Raw genomic sequence first — 15793 nt, forward strand, 5'->3', positions numbered from 1 at the left:
CAAAAAGGTTGGCAAGGTGGCCTAAAGGGGTCAACCAAAGCTCGCCGGTTCAATCCCCGGCACCGAGAGGAGGATGTGAACCGTGGGCTGGCAGGAGGATATTACATCTACCATCCTAAAGTATGACACTGAACCCATAACTGCTCCAGGAGCAGAAACCCTGTAGTTTGCTCTGTAAGGAAATGCATCTATGTAGGACCATGGTACATGTGGGTAACATGGTCGATAGAATAACTAAACTTACAAGTGCTGTGGATGAAATTAGTAGACTGTAAAAGACAACAGTTGAAGGGAAAAAAAACACTGCCGGCAAAACCAGCCGTCTACATTCACATGGATCACGGCGTCGAGAATGAAAACTCCAAGTATAAACTCAATATAAGGTGAAAAATAATTCTAGTTGCTCGAATCCCTGTCAATTCTTTATTTAATTGCAATGGCTTGAGAAAGGCAAGCAGAGACGATATCCACAATAACAAGAGAGATAAGACAGAAAGAGAAGGATGCATTTACAGGCATTGTCACAAAGGCCCTCTACTGTCTGAATGTGTGTCCATGTACAGTATATGTGTGTGTATGTGTGTGTCCATGTCTGTTATTGTCATAAGTCCTTCTAGTGACTGTGTCTGTATGTGTCTATATGTATCCATGTCTGTTATTGTCATAAGTCCTTCTAGTGACTGTGTGTGTGTCTGTCTGTATGTATCCATGTCTGTTATTGTCATAAGTCCTTCTAGTGACTGTGTGTGTGTGTGTGTGCGTGTGCGTGTGTGTGCGCATGTAGGGATGGGTACCGAATTCGGTACTTTTGAGGTACCGAACCGAAACACGTCGGTACTACCGAGTATCGAATCAAGTGAGAAACCGGAAAAAAAAATAAAAAAAAATTTTTTATTATTATTTTTTTTTAACTTTTTTTCTTTTCATGTCAACGTTCACACGCACAATATATGCTTACCTAGGATTTGACTTGATTCAACAACAAAGCAGTCGGAGCAATGACAAGCCGAAAACTGTCGAAATTGTAGTTATTTGAAGTTTGGATTTTTTTTTTTACGACTGAGGTAGGTAAATTACATTTCTTGAGACTAAAGTACAGAAAAAAGGTACCGTTGGGTACCGGTATCGGTTCAAATGTGAAAGGTACCCATCCCTAGCGTGCACACATGTGTCTATGCCTTCCTCTTCTTCAGCATCTCCAGGTACATGCGCAGGGACTTCTGGATGGAGTCTTTGGTGATGAAGCTGACGAAGTTGTGTATGTCAGCCTCTCTGTTGGACACCAGCTTGTCGATGGTCTGCTTCCTCATCATGGACTTGGTGATCTGCCGGGCGTGGTCTGGAAGGGGCAAAGGAAGGAAGCGAGAGTGAGAATTATCTTATGCGCTTACCATCTTCTCCAGAGTCAGACGAGACCAAAAAGACATGAATGCTAGGTATATAATACTCCTGCCGTGGCCCAGTACCAAGGTACTGGCATTACAACTGGAGTTGGTCCCCAGGCGCCACACTGTGTGTCTGCCCCACTGCTGCTAAATAGTTAGGATGGGTCAAAAATGCAGAGAATTTATTTGCCCAAGAGGATTAATAAAGGTTCAACTTAACTTAAAGAAGATAGATACCAATTAATATACAAACTTGAACTTTAATTTCCTCTCCGTGCGTTCAGTAGAAAGCTATCCGGCTGCAAGCTAGCCTAACTTAGCACTAGCCTAGCTGTTGGCCAAAAACACCCTCTCCCTGAGTTTTAAGCTAAGCTAGTGCTAGTCCGTATCCGCTTCCATTCATTTGTGCTAAGCTAGGCTAGCTTGCAGCCAGTTACCGAACGCAGAGAGGAAAACGGTTTCCATTTTCTTGTCTGACTCTGGAGAAGACGATACTCGCATTTCCCATAATGTTGGCGTGTTCCTTTAAAGGCAAGGCAAATGTTCTCTGAACAGAATTTACACATAATCCCAATGATCCTGAACATGTATGAGCGTATTTTATTTTATTCTACAGGTATTAGTCAAGCTAGCAAGAAGAAACTAGAGCTTCCTCTCGGCGTGACAAGCCTCTGCCCAGGCTCAACGTGAGAGCCCCTGGCCATAGTTTCAGTGGCTGTGGTGAGAAAGTGAGTCTTCGGGGTCCACGACAACACACATGTCCTACCTTCAGAGATATCATGAAGACCTGACGATGTTATATATACGCTCTCACTGCGCAGCCCCGTTACCTGGTATGGCCAGCCACTTGGCCATGGTTTCGGTGGCTGTGGTGAGAACCTGGTCCTCGGCTACCAGTTCGTCTACCAGGCCGACCTTCAGGGCCTCTTGGGGGCTGTAGAGCAGACCCAGTTCCAGGGCGATCTCCGTTGTCCGGTGGCCCACGGTGTTCACCATGGTCTCCTTAAACCTGCACATGGGTTCAATAAAAAAAAATTAAATAAATGTTTAGATGCAAAGGCCCTCTATGATCGTCAGTGTCACCAACTCATTCATTAATTTCCTTTCAAACCTTTATTTAAACTCGAAAGGCAACTGAGGTTTCCCTCAATTACAGTCACGTCGAGTGTACATACAGAAATAAGCAAAAAGGCATATGAATTCATAACAATAAGACAACAAAGGTAAGGATAACAAATCAATTAAAACACATACAACTTGATTGACAAAGGTTGGAGATCACGGTTTTAAGCTCAGGGGAGAATCTCAATTGTATGTATTGAGCCGTACTGTATTGTACCCATTCTGCAATCTGTTAAATAAAGTTTTCATTCATTCATTCATTCACTCAAGCGTCATTCATTCAGTAATTCACACACAGTTGGCCACCATGCCCCCTAGTGGCGGCTCACATGCATGGCACTTTGTGTATGACCAGTTCAATCTATGAGAGAAGGCTTTGCATCTATGATACTATACTGTGTGTCCTTATTATTAACTCGTTTTACTAAATACAATCACATACACGCATTCAAACCCTCCCACGCAACCAGCCAACCCGAGGCAAATTCTCATAGTTATGTACCCCAAAAAAATAGGTTTTCAATAATTAACAAAACAATACTACACATACTTATTTGTGTAATGGGATGTTTGTAGATGTGTTCCTCGATGTACATGAATATTTTTGTTTATATATATTTTCTTTTTAAATAGCATGGAAATAATCCAATTGACGTTCATCACATTAAACTAAATGGTAATATAACATGTGATATAAATTCTAATGATACTCATAAATATTTCAGATCTCATTTTGTGAGAAACATAACTTGCACTTGTTATAATTAATCTAGACAACAGGGGAGACAGTGGCTCAGGAGGTAAAGCGGTCATCTGGTAATTGGAAGGTTCCCGGTTTGATTCCCGCTCCTCCCGGCAGCGTGTCGAAGTCTCCTGAGCAAGACACTTAACCCCTAACTGCTCCCGATGAGCAGGTTGGCACCTTGCATGGTTGCCCCTGCCGTCGGTGTGTGAATGTGAGGAACAAAATCGTAAAGCACTTTGGATAAAAGCTGCTATATAAATGCACCATTTAGATTAATGTAGAACCGAATATCATAATTTTATCCCATTAATAGATGAACAATAATATTTGATTATTGCCCAGTCCTATTTTGAAATATACTATGGTGTAAACTGAAGTAATTAGAACGCTTACTGTATATAGAGCACTATCATCATCATCATCATCATCATCATCATTATCACTCCTACAACCACTCAGATTCTGATTATTTTATTGTCAGTTTTGTTTTTCCCGGCTCCTCAAACGTAGTAGATTTGTAAACATAAAGTATATTCTACCTATACAAAACTATGCTATGCTAACTGTATAAATAGATAATAGCTATAGACTATAAACTGATAAACAAACTAAAACTAAGAACTATAAACTGCCCCTGTTTTCATAATAATCCCAATCATTCCTTACCAGAAAGGTGCTACGATGCCGAGCTGTGTCTCGTTGAGGCCGATGCGATAGCGAGGGTTTTCAGCCATGATTCTGTAGTCACAACCTATGGACATCAGACAACCACCTGCAGGACTGGACCCCTGTGAACAGAGTGATGAAGAGGAGGAGATGTTTAACAGAGATGATGAGGGGAGTGATGAAGAGAGGAGAAATGTTTAACAGAGATGATGAGGAGAGATGAAGAGATGTTTAACAGAGATGATGAGGAGTGATGAAGAGAGGAGAGGTGGTGTTTAACAGAGATGACGAGGGGAGTGATGAAGAGAGGAGAGGAGATGTTTAACAGAGATGACGAGGGGAGTGATGAAGAGAGGAGAGGAGATGTTTAACAGAGATGACGAGGGGAGTGATGAAGAGAGGAGGAGATGCCTGATGGCCACACTACAGAGATAAGAACAATCCGGGTCTGGTCCTTGATAAACGGCTGGACTTGTCCTGCTCAAACTGCCTCAACAATTAGGCATTAGGCATTGGGCTGTGCTTTGGAACACCCATTTATTGCCTTGAATTACAGGCAAATTCCCCCCCCCCCCCCCCAAAAGGGACAAGAACCAGTATGATATAAACCAGATAGATTTTCAGTTCACCTAACATTTACTTTAAAATATTTTTTTATTAAAATGTTGTTCTGACAGCCCTAATTCATAGTTAAACAGAGAGTGTGAGCACGTTCTTGTCATAGCCTGTATCAAATCCACACACCAAGTGATTTGGATTGATTTTACACTGGCAAACACATGCGCTGTCAAAAGATTTAAAAAGAATTACATGGTTGTTGACTAAATACAAGAATACAAGCTTTTTGTTGTTGTTTTGATCTTCAGTTGGAGTTTAATAACCAGAACTCCATTGTTCCCACAAGCGGTTGGATAGATATCATGGTACTCCATAAAGGCCCCGACTGTAATGTCTTTCCTGAAAATGGCCATAAATGTGTCAAATTTCAAAGATGAGGTGTTGTGATCCATGTTGATGGCTGGCATGATAACCATATTGGAGAGAAAGTCACATTTGAGCCTCAGGCTTGGGGTGTTATTATGAGACACACACACACACAAACACACACACACAGTTCCTTGGCTTTGTGTTTGGATACTAGGAGCAAATCAATCTTGAAAGGAAACAGACACATAGGATTCAGTTGTAGACAAATTCAAGATACAAAATATATTGGATATATTCACCTTTTTACCTACAATTTTATATGTAGTGAAAAACCCTACGAACACACAGCTACAAACACAGCTGCAAACACACACAGCTGCAAACACACAGGGCTGCAAACACAGCTGCAAACACACACAGCTACAAACACACAGGGCTGCAGTGCAAACACACATAGCTGCAAACACACAGCTGCAAACCTTCCTCTTAAAACCTCTTACATTGATTGCTGCTATAGTAACCATGTTGGAGCCGTAGAGTTTGAGCCACATCTCCTGGACAGCCTTCCAGAACTCTCCACAGCGCTCCGGAGTCTTCCCGTACATCTCCATGATGTCCAGACCCGCTGAGAACACCTTGGGCAGAGACTGCATGGAAGACACACTACATTACTAATATATTCTACCTCTCAGATTCACCTCCTCATTACATGGTGGTAGACAGGGGTACATGCACATAGAACTGTATCCTATAGATCATTACATGGTACTGGTAGACATTAGTACATGCACATAGAACTGTATCCTATAGATCAGTGTTTCTCAACTGGTGGGTCGCGAACCAAAAGTGGGCCGCGGGGCCATTTTGAGTGGGTTGCGGATGTGTGTGTAAAAAAAAAAGGCAAAAAAAAGTTTACATTTTTTTTTTTGCACTACCTATCTTTGTGAAAATGGCTTCTCAGCTCTGGTCCAGCTGAAGACAAAGCAGATAAACAGATTGGACATTGAGCACAACCTCAGAGTTGCTTTGTCTACCATCACCCCAGACTTTGAGACTCTTGTCAGAAGCAAACAACATCCCCAGTCAGTTATCCCATTGGTTCCCTGGGATGTTAAGCTAAGAAGGATATGTTATTTATTATTATTATTTTATTTCATTGTGTTTTTAGCCCTAGTTGCACTTTTGTTGCAATCCCAGTTATCCCATTAGTTCCCCCAAACTTACTGTAGGTCTGTTATGTTAAGCTAAGAAGTCTGCTAAGAAGCATAATTATTTATTATTATTATTATTATTATTATTATTATTATTATTTTTATTTTATTTCATTGGGCGTTTAGCCCTAGTTGCACTTTTGTTGCAACCCCAGTTATCCCATTAGTTCCCCCAAACTTAGGTCTGTTATGTTAAGCTAAGAAATCTGCTAAGAAGCATATATTATTTATTATTATTTTATTTCATTGGGTTTTTAGCCCTAGTTGCACTTTTTTGTGTTTATTTCATGTTTTTAACAGTGCATGAAAGATTGTGTATTACTGCAAAAAGAAATTGTTTGAAATAAATCATAGTGGTTAAAAAATTTGGGTCGCGACTTAATGACTAAGGAAAATGTTGGGTCCCGAGGCTAGACCAGTTGAGAACCACTGCTATAGATCATTACGTGTTAGACAGGGGTACATGCACATAGAACTGTATCCTATAGATCAGGGGTGGCCAACCAGTCAGAGACTAAGAGCCACAAAGATTACTGTGGTACCACAAAGAGCCACACCATATACCAGCGTTTCTCAACCTTTTTTTTCAGCCACGGCACCCTTCATGTGTTTATAGGTCTCACCCTCTGGCCTCTGAAGTTGCTAATGTCTTTTTAATTTGGGCCTCACAGGGTTAACCTCTTAAGCCCGAGATATACAGTAAAAGTGTATATTTTCAGCATTACGTTTGTTTACCAATTATTTTAACTGTTATTAGTGAAATATAAGATTATAGAAATCTCAGGGCATTGAGTCGGAAACCGGCGCATATTGACAGGAGGAAGTGGCACCGCCAAAAGTGAGTGTAGTCTTTTGAAGGAAGAGACTCAGGGCTTTCGAATTTCAAAAATCTACCCTACCCAGCTCACACCAGCCCCTGTCAATCATCCGACTTCTGGATTTACTTTTTTATTTCTCTTATTTTTTGGGATTATCTCCCACAAACCTGAACACAGTTAGTTTCTCTACCTTTCTGTGAACGTCTTGCAAAAAACGGTGTTGCAATACGATGAAAAATGGTGGAGAAATTTACATTATAAAAAAGATGGCAGAATTCAGTACTGCATCTACAAAACCTTCTGTTTAATCATCTTCCCTTTATTCATTTGCTTAGATTTTTCAGGTCTGGTCAATTTTAGCATGGTGTTATTCACAGTCAAAGATATATATATATTTTTTAAATAGAATTGATATTCTGCTTTGGTGCATTACAATTTACTCAAGCCCTAGTAACAGACACACTATTTCTGACACTGATCCATATATGTCCCTAGATTTCAGATACCAAGAACATGCAAATGGACCATTTAGAAATGTTTTTAAATGTTTATTCTACGTCCTTGTGGAATGAGTGACATTAAAAAAAAAAGTTTAAAAAAAAAGTTTAAAAAAATACATATATATATATTTTTTTTTATGGATGGGTAGCCGCACATTGACGGGCAAAGAGCTGCATGCGGCTCGCGAGCCGCGGGTTGGCCACCCCTGCTATAGATCATTACATATTAGACTAGGGTACATGAACATAGAACTGTATCCTGCTATAGATCAGGGGTTCTCAAACTTTTTTATACCACGACCCCATTTTATTTAGGATTTCTTTTGGCGACCCCACACTTAATGTATCGTGTAATTTCAACGTGGAATTAAGGAATATCAAAATAAAAGCACACGCTGTTGAACTTGATCATGCATATTTATTAGAACATTTAATTACAGCACTATGTTATCAATACACATTTATAAAACAAGGCATATTTAGCCAAAATATGTTGCCAGAACAAAAAATAGTTAAAATTTTTTTACTTGCCAATGCGCAACCCACTGTTACCTACCCACGACCCCACTTTGGGTCGCGACCCGTAGTTTGAGAACCGCTGCTATAGATAATTACTATAGACCACATGTGTTTACTATATGTCTGTGTACGTGTGTGTAATGCTTAGTGTAGCTCTTTACTCGAGGACAGCCCTAAGTGTAGCTCTTAGTCGTGTAGCCCTTAGTGTAGCTTAGTGTAGCCCTTAGTGTAGCTCTTAGTGTAGCCCTTAGTGTAGCTCTTAGTGTAGCTCTTAGTGTAGCTCTTAGTGTAGCTCTTAGTGTAGCTCTTAGTGTAGCCCTTAGTGTAGCTCTTAGTGTAGCTCTTAGTGTAGATCTTAGTGTAGCTCTTAGTCGTGTAGCCCTTAGTGTAACCCTTAGTGTAGCTCTTAGTGTAACCCTTAGTGTAGCTCTTAGTGTAGCCCTTAGTGTAGGTCTTAGTGTAGCTCTTAGTGTAAGTTACCCTTAGTATAGCTCTTAGTGTAGCTCTTAGTGTAGCTCTTAGTGTAGCCCTTAGTGTAGCTCTTAGTGTAGCCCTTAGTGTAGCCCTTAGTGTAGCTCTTAGTGTAGCTCTTAAGGTGCTCCCATAGTCGAGCGGACAATACTCGGAGCGGACTCCGCGGAGGTCCGCACGGACTCAAAGCGGACTCCAAGTGCGAAGCTCCAATTTTCTAATGCGCTGTCTTTTTTCATCATCTGAAGAAACTTGAGATGTTTGAATGGCTTTTCTAAGTGTGTAAAACTGCCAGTTGGAAACGGAGATAACATACTCTTTATTTTGACATCGGATGACGACAACATGACAGAAGTTGAACAGCGTGGGAAAGATTTTGTAATCTGGCGCGAGACATGTAGGATATTGGTCCGCGGAGGTACGCTTGACTATGAAAGCTCAAAGTGTCCACGCGGGAGTCCGCTCCTCATACGGTCCGCTCGACCATGGGAGCACCTTTAGTGTAGCTCTTAGTGTAGCGCTTAGTGTAGCCCTTAGTGTAGCTCTTAGTGTAGCCCTTAGTGTAGCTCTTAGTGTAGCTCAAGGCTGGACGCTACCGAAGTGATGATGAGGCCTCTGCAGCTCCTGTCCATCTCTAGCTTCTCCAGGCTGATACTGAACTCCGTCAGAAAGTCTAGACTCATACTGTTGACTGGAGGACTCTGCAGTCGCATCACAGCTACACCTGGAGAGAGAGAGAGAGAGAGAGAGAGAGAGAGAGAGAGAGAGAGAGAGAGAGAGAGAGAGAGAGAGAGAGAGAGAGAGAGAGAGGGTAATGGATGGATGGAGAGAGAGAGATGGGAACACGTTTAAAAGGGGAATGTTTCAAGTTTCTTTAATAGTTGTCATACAGAAGTACAGAATACTTTTATACAAAATGCTTCTTACTGTTACGCTCCAGACTGTGCTAGACAAGATAAGTATGAAATAAAATAAAGTAGCATGTTAAGAAGTAAAAATGGAGGTCACAGTGTTCAGTATAGACATATGTACAATGTTCGATGCAGACTAGAAGTAACTGAGTTACCATACAATATACAATATACTATGCAATATACTAATATACAATACTACCGTAATTCCTCTAATAGTAACCCCGGCTTGTATTTGTTTCAACTGTAGCGGGTACCAGGCTTGTATTAGGAGGAGGCCTGTATAAGAGGGAGGCCTATATTTCAAATTTTCAAACGGATCATAATGAATAAATCAACATTTTGTGTCAGTTTGAACCCAGTAAAATGTACTGGGTTCATTTATTGAAACCAAGTACTGTATGAAATAGTAAACAGTGCAATTACAGGTGGTCACTGGTCATTTCAACGTTTTCAAAGTGAAATCAAGTAACTAGCTCAGTATGCAGCTCAGTATATTAGTAACCCGGCTTGTATTAGGAGGCCGGCTTATAATTGCTTAGCTCAAGAGCGCACCCGGCCATTAATAGAGACCCGGCTTGTATTTGAGACCTGGTTACTATTAGAGGAATTACGGTATATAGTGCAAAGCAGAAATGGGATGAGGTATAATTTAGGTACAATTTACAGTAAGGTGTACGAGTTGTAGTGCAAATCCTTTACCAATAAATATAAAGTGTGTTTCAAGAATTCACATGCTAATTCTGTGCCCTGACAGTTCAGTCAAGACTTGTGAACATGCACCACTCTCTTCTTGCGCTAGAAATTGAGAGACCCTCGATTTTTGCAATGTCACCTGGATGTACAATCCGGGGCTGCACCGTAGGCAAAGAAAGTTTGAGGATCAATAAAATGCTTGTAGCTGTGTGAGCTCTTACCCCTAACCCAGGGGTCGGCAACCTGCGGCCTCGAGGCCGCATGCGGCTCTTTAGCCAATCAGCTGCGGCTCCCTGGCCCAAAAAATAAATAGATTTTTTTTTTTTACTTTTTTTTTCTCTTACTGTGACACTGAAATGAAAAAATATTTCATCAACTAAGATATTTAGTCAACAAAAGGCTTACCTTAGTAATATGTGGTGCGAAATTTGCGAACAACGAAATATTTCTCTTTTTATTTTATAGATTACCATTACCATAAATGGCTCAGAGGTGGAGATGGTGAGCAGTTTTAAATTTCTTGGGGTCCCTATTTCAAATGACCTGAGCTGGCACTCCAATACCAGAACCATTGTTAAAAAGTCCCAGCAACGTCTTTTCTTTCTCAGGAAACTGAAAGAGTTCACAAATAACAGGGTGATTCTACACAACTATCGCCGTGTGATCGAGAGTGTTCCTACTTCCTCCTGTACAATATGGTTTGGTAACATCACAGACCAGGAGAAGAAATCTCTGAATAGAATTGTGCGTCTTGCACGCAAGACAATCGGGTCTAGCCTGCCAGCTCTAGAGGAGATCTATGGTGCCGTGCCAGGCTGCTTTCCGTGCCTCTGGCATTATCAACGACCCCTCTGGTCACCCAGCCGCGGGCCTCTTTGTCCCCCTACCCTCGGGCAGACGTTACCGCTCTATCACATGCTCTACCTCTCGGTTTACAAAGAGCTTTTTCCCCAGTGCTGTGCGGAGCCTGAATGACACCAAAGGCTAGTTTTTGTTTTTTATCCTATTTTTTTCTGTGTTTTTATTAGTGTTATTAGTCAGGTTTGTGGAAGCGCTGTTTTAATTATGATATGCACTTTTAGGGGATGTTCGATATAAATGTTAGCATTTGTCCTTTTATACTGTTTGTGTTTTTACGTATTTTTCCTGTACTGTTTACACAGTGTTTTGCTCATGTACCTGTATTCCAATGTGGATTCGTCCATACATGGCAATACAAATCTTTGAATCTTTGACTTGACTCTAATAGAGCTGCATAGTTCAGGGTTTTATTTCAAAGTAGGTCTACAGATGCCAGTGTTTTTTCTCCTTGTCTGTGTTTTATTTCAAAGTAGGTCTACACATGGTAGTCTTTTTTCAAAGTGGACTACTTTTTATTTTATAAATGTTCCACAAATAAGGGAAGGACTCAAATATACCTGAATAGTTCAGAGTTTTATTTCAAAGTCGGTCTACAGACACCAGTGTTTTGTCTCCTCTTAATAAGAGTTTGAGGTTTTCCTTTGTTATAACAGGTAAAAACAGCAATTAAAAAGTCAAAATATATATATTTTTTGCTTTATAATCCCATTAACCCTTTATTCGCCAATGACGTGTTCCCACGTCATTCTCCGCCATGCGTAATCTGCCAATGACACAGTAAGGCGTCTTTGAGATCAATATTTCAAAAATCTGTGATGGCAATGATATTTTACCCACGGAGACTTGGGATCTCCTGTTGATCTCCTCTCAACTCTCCAACGGTTCAAGAGCGCCATCTGGTGGCCGATCGGCGGATCGCCCAAACAGGAAGTGACGCGCCGCAAGTGGTGCTCTAGCTCGACACACTGGACAGCGATCAGTTGCCAATAACTCGATAAACAACATGATTTGGACGTATATACTATTATACAACCTGGAAATGGATCGCATAATTATATCAACATCCCATAATAGAGATATTTCTGCTCCACGCTGATCACCCAACGGTCAGAGGAAGCCACGGTGAGTTTCAGCGTGTTTGATTATTATTAAACGTATAATCTGCTCTGATATATATCGCCCATACTACATAAATGATTTAACGTGGGCCACGGACTTATAAACCCCCCCCCCCCCCCCCCCCGGTCACCAGCAGATGATGAGGCAAGACGTTTAGGACCTTGTGCAATTGAAAGTTTTATTATGACGTCAATCGGTATCAAACTACATTTGATGATCTAATATATGTATTTAGGGCTATAAATCACGTTCTGCAGAAAACGATAAAAACATATTTATACTTTAGACCGTATTTTAGTATGAATATGTGAATGAAAAAGTAGAACGTTGCTACATCCTAAACGATAGATACTTGACGTTGAATGGGCCATAGTAATGTCAATTTAGCAATACAATTTAAAAAGTTATAGCCCTGCAAAGAAGGGGAACATCTCCATAGACTTATAGTGGTGGCAGAGAGGGGATTAAGATCAGAATAATCCCTGGCAGATAAATGCAACAAACTGTGTGCTATAAGTATAAAGTATAATAAATCGCAAATTAGTTTGGGTATGCAATTGTCAGGCGTTTTATGCTAAATGTGGGGTATATATAAAACGTTATACACCGTGTTATCTTCATTTTAAGGGTAAATAGGTTGTGCGGCTCCCTGAGCATTTTATTTTGTGGGACGGGGGAAAAGTGGCTCTTTTGATAGTAAAGGTTGCTGACCCCTGCCCTAACCTGACCCGCCAGATGGTCTTTGACACAAAACCATCTGGGAAGTCGTCCTTTTAAACTGTTTGGAATAGGGCCGGCACCTAAAGAAAAAAGCCCTGGCAGAATATCTTTGCCCGTAGACGCCAGTAGTTCCTCAAAGGAAGCGGACTGGTCTGAACGAGTTCATAACCTGAAGCCTGACCAGATGGATTCTCGCATGATCTCGTGATCGCGCAAAGCCAGCTGCCGTGCAAGGTTATTTTACACCCACTACATTCAGAAATTCAGAGAGAGGGAAGGAGGGAGGAACGAGAATGTACAAACTTTTTACTGAAAGACATATAGCCAATATTTAGCAACTCATGACAACATATAAATCCATAGTGAATTGCAGTCAGGTCAATCTAAAAAACAACCTGTTGCTTCACTCAGTAATATTTAAACCATTCATGTCACCAGATTGTAGGGCTGCTCAATTATATATATATATAAAAAAAAAAATTATTTTGATTGATATTGAAATCACGATTATTAAACACGATTACTCATTGATTTGAGAACATCATAGGGATTGACGCATACTTTTTTCCAGGAGGGCTGGGTATCCTTTGGATTTTATAGATTTGGGTTCTGGTTCTGCTTATCGAATCCAGTTCTTATCGAATCTCTGTTCAAATTATAATATTTGTGGTAAAAATGTAATATCCCGATTACCATTTGTTGGGCCTTGGAATAATCCACCAAAAACCAAAAACCTGTGCGCATAGTTCCAATGCGGCGTGGGTAAATGTGGTAGGTAGATTTTCTGAAAGTAAGTTCTCCCGACTAAATATCCTTGTCTGATAACTGCTTTTCAAAATTAATGTTGGATTATTATTTCTATAAGCTAATTGTCATGCTGATGCAGGGACATTTTTGGAGTGGTAAAAAATAAAAAAATAAAATTGAATATTAATTTTAGCAACAATTACCATGGGAGTGAATGCTTTGAAGCATTTTGGCCAGCCCTAGTATATAGTCAACCTAATTCATCATTATAAGCACATACTGCACCTTACCTGTGCTGCCGTCAAAATCCACCTTGATCTTGGAAGAGGTAGCGTTGTTCCTTCTCTGAGAGAGGAGGTAGGGAGACACACACACCATGCCATGTCTGCTGGGAGAGGACAGCTGAGACAGGAGACCTGCAGCAGAACACACAGAGAAGAGGTCTTTATTTGTCATGCAGATTAACACACACACATGCGAGATGGGCAAAACACAGGAACACACACACACAGGCATTGAGTCGCAGATGAAATGTCTCTCTGCAGTCGTCGTCGTCGTCCCCCCCCCCCCCCAAGGGCAGCCAGGAGCAGATATGGGCCGTGCCCGGGCAGGCGGGCACCAATCCAAGTACTCCTGTCCGTCTTTGTCTGTGTTAGCCATCTGTTCTGCATGGTTTTCCATTGGGTTTATCTTTTTTGAGCACAGGGAGAACATGCAAACTCCACACGGAAAGGCCAGGTAGATACTCCACCTGGGTACCTGGCAACGCAGAAACCTGGTCACCAAGGGGGAATCGAACCCAGGACCTTCTAGCTGTGAGGCGACGACAGTGTTAACCACTGCACTACCATGCCGCCTGAGAGAGTCACCCTATGTAGGGCTGGACAATCACCCTATGTAGGTAGGGCTGGACAATATATAGGCCTACTGATAATTATACAAAATATTGTGCCACAAAACACCACAATAGCTTTTCTCCCCCCTGATGATGTTAGGTCATATAGTCATATAAGGACACAGACATGTACAGTCACATCCTGACTGAGACAGCAGTACAGCGAAGCTTAACTTTTCTAACGCCACTGCAGATAATATTGCAGATTGTATCTTCAAAAAGCAATGTTCAGGAATGGAGAAAAACAACTTCATTTTAGATTAACATAATTTTGAAATAGCCTCATATTCATCTTTTTAATATCAAACCAAAAGCAGTATTAACACTAACCACTTAAAACACACTAACTCCAGCCCTAACTCCAGCTCACTGGGCTGCAGTGAGTGTGCATTAATCGTGCTATTGATTATGTTTGTGTTCAGGCAATAACGCTTGATAAAGGAACTTTAAAAGTCAAGCCGAAAGGTCTCATTTCCTATTCAACGTTGTAGCAAGCCTATTATTGCAGTAGTAGCTTAACACAGGCTAGACACGCATATAATATTGTTTTACAGTCAATCTACTCTATATAATCAAGTCCACTGTCCATATGTGCACAAACTGAACTGGCATACTTAGGGGGCATAGATAAAGCACACAGATTACAAAATGACCTTTGTTCCAGTTTCTGAAAATAATGGGGCAGCACTGCAGGGGGAGGTGGCTAACTAAGTTAGCGCACAGCTAGCTGGCTGACCAGCTGTTATTTTAAGATGTTACGACATTGAACGACTACATCAATGCACTTGCCCAAATTGCCCTTACATTTTCTCCAGATAAGCACACGCACCTGAGAAGCCAAACTTTGCAGAATTCCTCAATGCATTTGCCATCTTGTCGCGTCAAGTTGACACTGACTGTAGCCACACAGCCACTTCCGCGTCGGGGAGGAGACAGAGAGGGAGGCGGGGCCAAGAATCACATCGTCGTATTGTGATTGGATGCAGAAGGATGGACTCAAAAACATGAATGAATGAATGAATGAATGAATGAAAACTTTATTTAACAGATTGCAGAATGGGTACAATACAGTACGGCTCAATACATACAATTGTTAAGGGGATGCAGACCTGAGAAAGACGTTTGTCTTGTTTCCATCAGGGTCCCCCATTTTCAATTCATATTGACATTTATGACACATACACAACATGACATCATGACATTTATGACACAGGGTCAGGGACATACATGACATACAGATATAGTACTGTTACATTTGTGACATATATGATATGCAAATATACAGTACTGTTACCCATAGATCCTGACAGAGAGTACATTAGGAGGGGGTGGGTGGGTGGGAGTGAAATATAGCATAACATGAACATAGACATAAACATTTGCATACAGTTGACAGAATAAAAGCAATGCATAAAGTGCAGACATAAGAATAATAGGTATAAAAGACAATAAAAGTAGTGCAATGTAGAAAGTGCATACA

The 15793-nt window shown here is 41.0% G+C and overlaps 1 protein-coding gene across 1 annotated transcript; it reads right to left on the reverse strand.

Moving 5' to 3' along the window:
• Positions 1 to 409: 409 nt before the first annotated feature.
• eci1 (enoyl-CoA delta isomerase 1) lies at positions 410 to 15247 on the reverse strand. The gene is made up of 7 exons (XM_084328800.1): positions 15143 to 15247; positions 13709 to 13834; positions 8961 to 9088; positions 5346 to 5492; positions 3919 to 4040; positions 2216 to 2394; positions 410 to 1339 (listed from the first exon to the last, which is right to left on the reverse strand). The coding sequence occupies exons 1-7, from the start codon at positions 15183 to 15185 to the stop codon at positions 1173 to 1175; spliced, it is 912 nt and encodes a 303-aa protein (XP_084184926.1). The 5' UTR covers positions 15186 to 15247; the 3' UTR covers positions 410 to 1172.
• Positions 15248 to 15793: the final 546 nt, after the last annotated feature.

Source organism: Notolepis coatsorum, assembly GCF_963971535.1.
Source record: "Notolepis coatsorum genome assembly, chromosome: 14".
NCBI lineage: Eukaryota > Metazoa > Chordata > Actinopteri > Aulopiformes > Paralepididae > Notolepis > Notolepis coatsorum.